The following is a 3,283-nucleotide window of genomic DNA, read 5'->3' on the forward strand; positions in this document are numbered from 1 at the left end:
GGAAAAGGAGACTTCATGTTTCAGTTTCCCCCCTTGTAAAGAACTCCCTTTTATTAGGGAAATTCCAGTCGAGATGGTCAGACAGTTGGTTAAGTAACCATAAGGTTCTAAATTCGGCTTCTTGTGAAGAGTTGTCTATTAGACTTCTTGGTTTGAGCCAATCAGCTATGGGTAAACTAGACTGGTTTACCTCTTTCTGGTCTTTCACCGGCTAGGGCACAAGGCGATCTTTATCCAGAACGCACCTTCGGGTAGTGATCGTGGACTTTCGCATAAATCAAGGAACTCCCTTTTTTCAATCTATTGACCTTCTTGGTTTGAACAATTTAGTTATGGACAACCTAGACTCGTTTACCTCTATATAGTCTTTTTTTCGGCTAGAGTCACAAGATAAGCTTCCCCAAGAGCGTAGCTTAAATACAGGGACAGCATGTACCAGGAGGACATATATCAATTGAAAGGATTGGTAGAATTTTCTGCTGTGCTAATGACACTAAATAAGCAAGGAACGCATCAAATATTGTTCTTAAAATACAGTTAAACCGAAAAATACACTAACTGCATCATATTATTCGGTATTTCAGTTAGATTCTTCACGCAACTTAAGGGTATGTTGAATCTCTGAATGAGAGTTCTTCACTGACATAGAGTAGCAAAGTTTGGAACTCAGGATTGGACTGCATTAATGAACTATGATAACAGAGTTTTACATCACATCTCAAAGGAAAATTTCAAGTCATTTTATTCTTCATTGTGCTATTGCAAATTTAGGGCTCAACATAATTATGGTGTGTTTTTCCCCATCTTGGGATAGCCTATCCTTAACTATAGACAAATTTTCAATGAACAATAACAAACTCAGAATGTTATTTGGTATTTTTCCCAGTCTTTTCTTACCCTTTCTTTTTCCTTCTATGCCTCTGCTTTCTCTTCTTAAGCCCCGTTACCCACTAATCAACTCATCAACTCGCCATTTGCATATCTTCTCACAAGGTTAAATAATATAAGGCACTTTATTAGATAACAATACAACTAAAAGGTCTTCCCCCGTTGGATATAACACTGGGAAATTTATACAGATTTACAGATACCTCTGTTGCAACTAAACAATTCACTTCTAGATAACACCTAAATGAATCTAAAACACTGCTCAGCTGACCCTGCACAGCATTTAATATGCATGGTGTATGTGTACAAACAAAAATATTAATGATACAATTCTAATGACTATATCTTTTGGTGATAAGTAATTCCAATGACTACTTCTTCATGAAAAACCAGTAATATCATTCCTAAGTGCACTTTGGGAACAAGAGATTAGTAGATGAAATACATTCCCAACCGGGACTCATTGCAAGACATAAAACAAAACCAAATAACAAAAGATTCTTACTTGGCCAAATTAACTTAACGATTGTTGTATGAACACTTGAGCATGCAATCACTACGAAGTGATATTTTTCCAGCAAACTGCAAGAAGGAAAATGTAAGACAATTACTATCATCCGGACTACCAAGCTAACCGCATTCAGAAATAAAATGTAGCAAAAGGTCGTCACACCTTTAATGGGCACAAATGATCTCGAACCCTCTCAAACTTTTAACACGAGCAATAGTAGCAACGCTACCATCAGTTCTACGGTGTGCAATGAAAACTAGTCACTTATATGAGCATAGGACAGATAAGAGACTAAACCTCATCCACTGCACCAACTGTGCTATCCCGTTCGAAGTGAAGAAAACCCCCTGGCTTGTCAATAGAGGTTCTTCAATCAATCCATTTTTTTCTCAATTCCCACATCACGCTAAGTGAATTGAAACAAAATCAACTAATCCAATTTCTTACTTTAAAACTACTACATAGTATGTACTATGGAATAACATAAACCAACTAAGTAACTAACTATAAGTCTATAACTAACTGCAATAACTCTCAATGTTCTATGTCAAGCTAAATCCATAACAAATCAATGGAAACAATAAACAAAATGATCATAATCATAACAATGGGCATAAACATAAACACTAAAAGGAAGAAAACTCATTTCTTTGAGATGAAACACTTGAAGAGTTAACAACTTAACATGTCAAATTAGGAACCAATAACTACAAAAGCTCCAAACTTTAACCCAAAACAATGAATTTTTCTACTTCTTTTTCCCTTTCCCGGCGGATTTCTTCCTAGGAGGAAGCACAATTTCTCCTTTCAGCACAGGGATTTCCATAATACTTGTCAAACCCGCAAACTTCTTCCTGAATTTCTCGACTTGGCCGGCGTCCACAAGGAGCTGAGACCTACTGCCCAGGTAAAAAGGGTGGTTCCCAGACCACACATCCACCACGTACTCCTCCTTGCTCCCGCCGGTCGTCATCACCAGCTCGCCATTGCAGTACACCTTGGCGTCCTCGTAGAACTTCGGGTGTATGTCCTTTTTCCGGCAAGTCCACCGCGCCTTATTGAACCCCTCTCCCGGTCCACTGAGCTGAAAAAATTAAACAATTTCAAGAATTGAAAGAAAACAAAAAGTGAAATTTTTCGGAGTTAATAATGAGAATTTGGGTTTTCTTGGAATTACCTTTTTGAGGGAGACTTGGGGGAGGGGGAGGCTTCTTTGAAGGAAGGCGTTGGAGAGAGTAAGCGCCATTTTTGGTGCCTTTCAGAGTGGAAATGGAGATGATGATGATGATAGATGGAAGATTGAGCACAGAAGGGTGAGGCGCAGATTTTGCCATTAGAGGTTGCGATGTGAAGTTACTTGGATACCCTTGCTAATACATGGTGGATATTATTTGGGCTCGAAAGGTGGGCCTTACCAAGCTGAGCCCAATATCATGGGCTAGGTCTGATATATATGGGGCATATGAGTGGGCTGAAAGCCCAAATGCCTTCCATTAGGGGTTTAGGACGGCAAATTATACCATGGGTTGTTATGCCGTGGACCTGGGTCTACATTCACATACACTATACTTTACATTCACATACACTATACTCTACATTCACACTTTGTAAACTCCACATGCACACATTACAGGATTATATGTTTAGTAACTATATTACCACTGTTATGCATTCGCACATTCAAAACTCTATATTCACAAGTCCTATACTCCACATTCACACATCACATTACAGGGCCACAAGTTGCTATAATTTCTTAACTCTATTACAGATTTACATATTCACACATGTATAACTCTACATTCACGATTTCTATTCTCCATATGTACAATTTGAAACCTCCACATTCACACATTTTTGGACAACTCTACATTCACACAATCA

General features: G+C 38.4%; 1 protein-coding gene across 1 annotated transcript; it reads right to left on the reverse strand.

Moving 5' to 3' along the window:
• Nucleotides 1–2,019: 2,019 nt before the first annotated feature.
• On the reverse strand, nt 2,020–2,736 carry LOC116022151 (50S ribosomal protein L31, chloroplastic). The gene is made up of 2 exons (XM_031262735.1): nt 2,577–2,736; nt 2,020–2,483 (listed from the first exon to the last, which is right to left on the reverse strand). The coding sequence occupies exons 1-2, from the start codon at nt 2,643–2,645 to the stop codon at nt 2,148–2,150; spliced, it is 405 nt and encodes a 134-aa protein (XP_031118595.1). The 5' UTR covers nt 2,646–2,736; the 3' UTR covers nt 2,020–2,147.
• Between the last annotated feature and the right edge of the window lie 547 nt (nt 2,737–3,283).

Source organism: Ipomoea triloba, chromosome 6 (assembly GCF_003576645.1).
Source record: "Ipomoea triloba cultivar NCNSP0323 chromosome 6, ASM357664v1".
In the NCBI taxonomy this organism is placed as follows: Eukaryota; Viridiplantae; Streptophyta; class Magnoliopsida; order Solanales; family Convolvulaceae; genus Ipomoea; species Ipomoea triloba.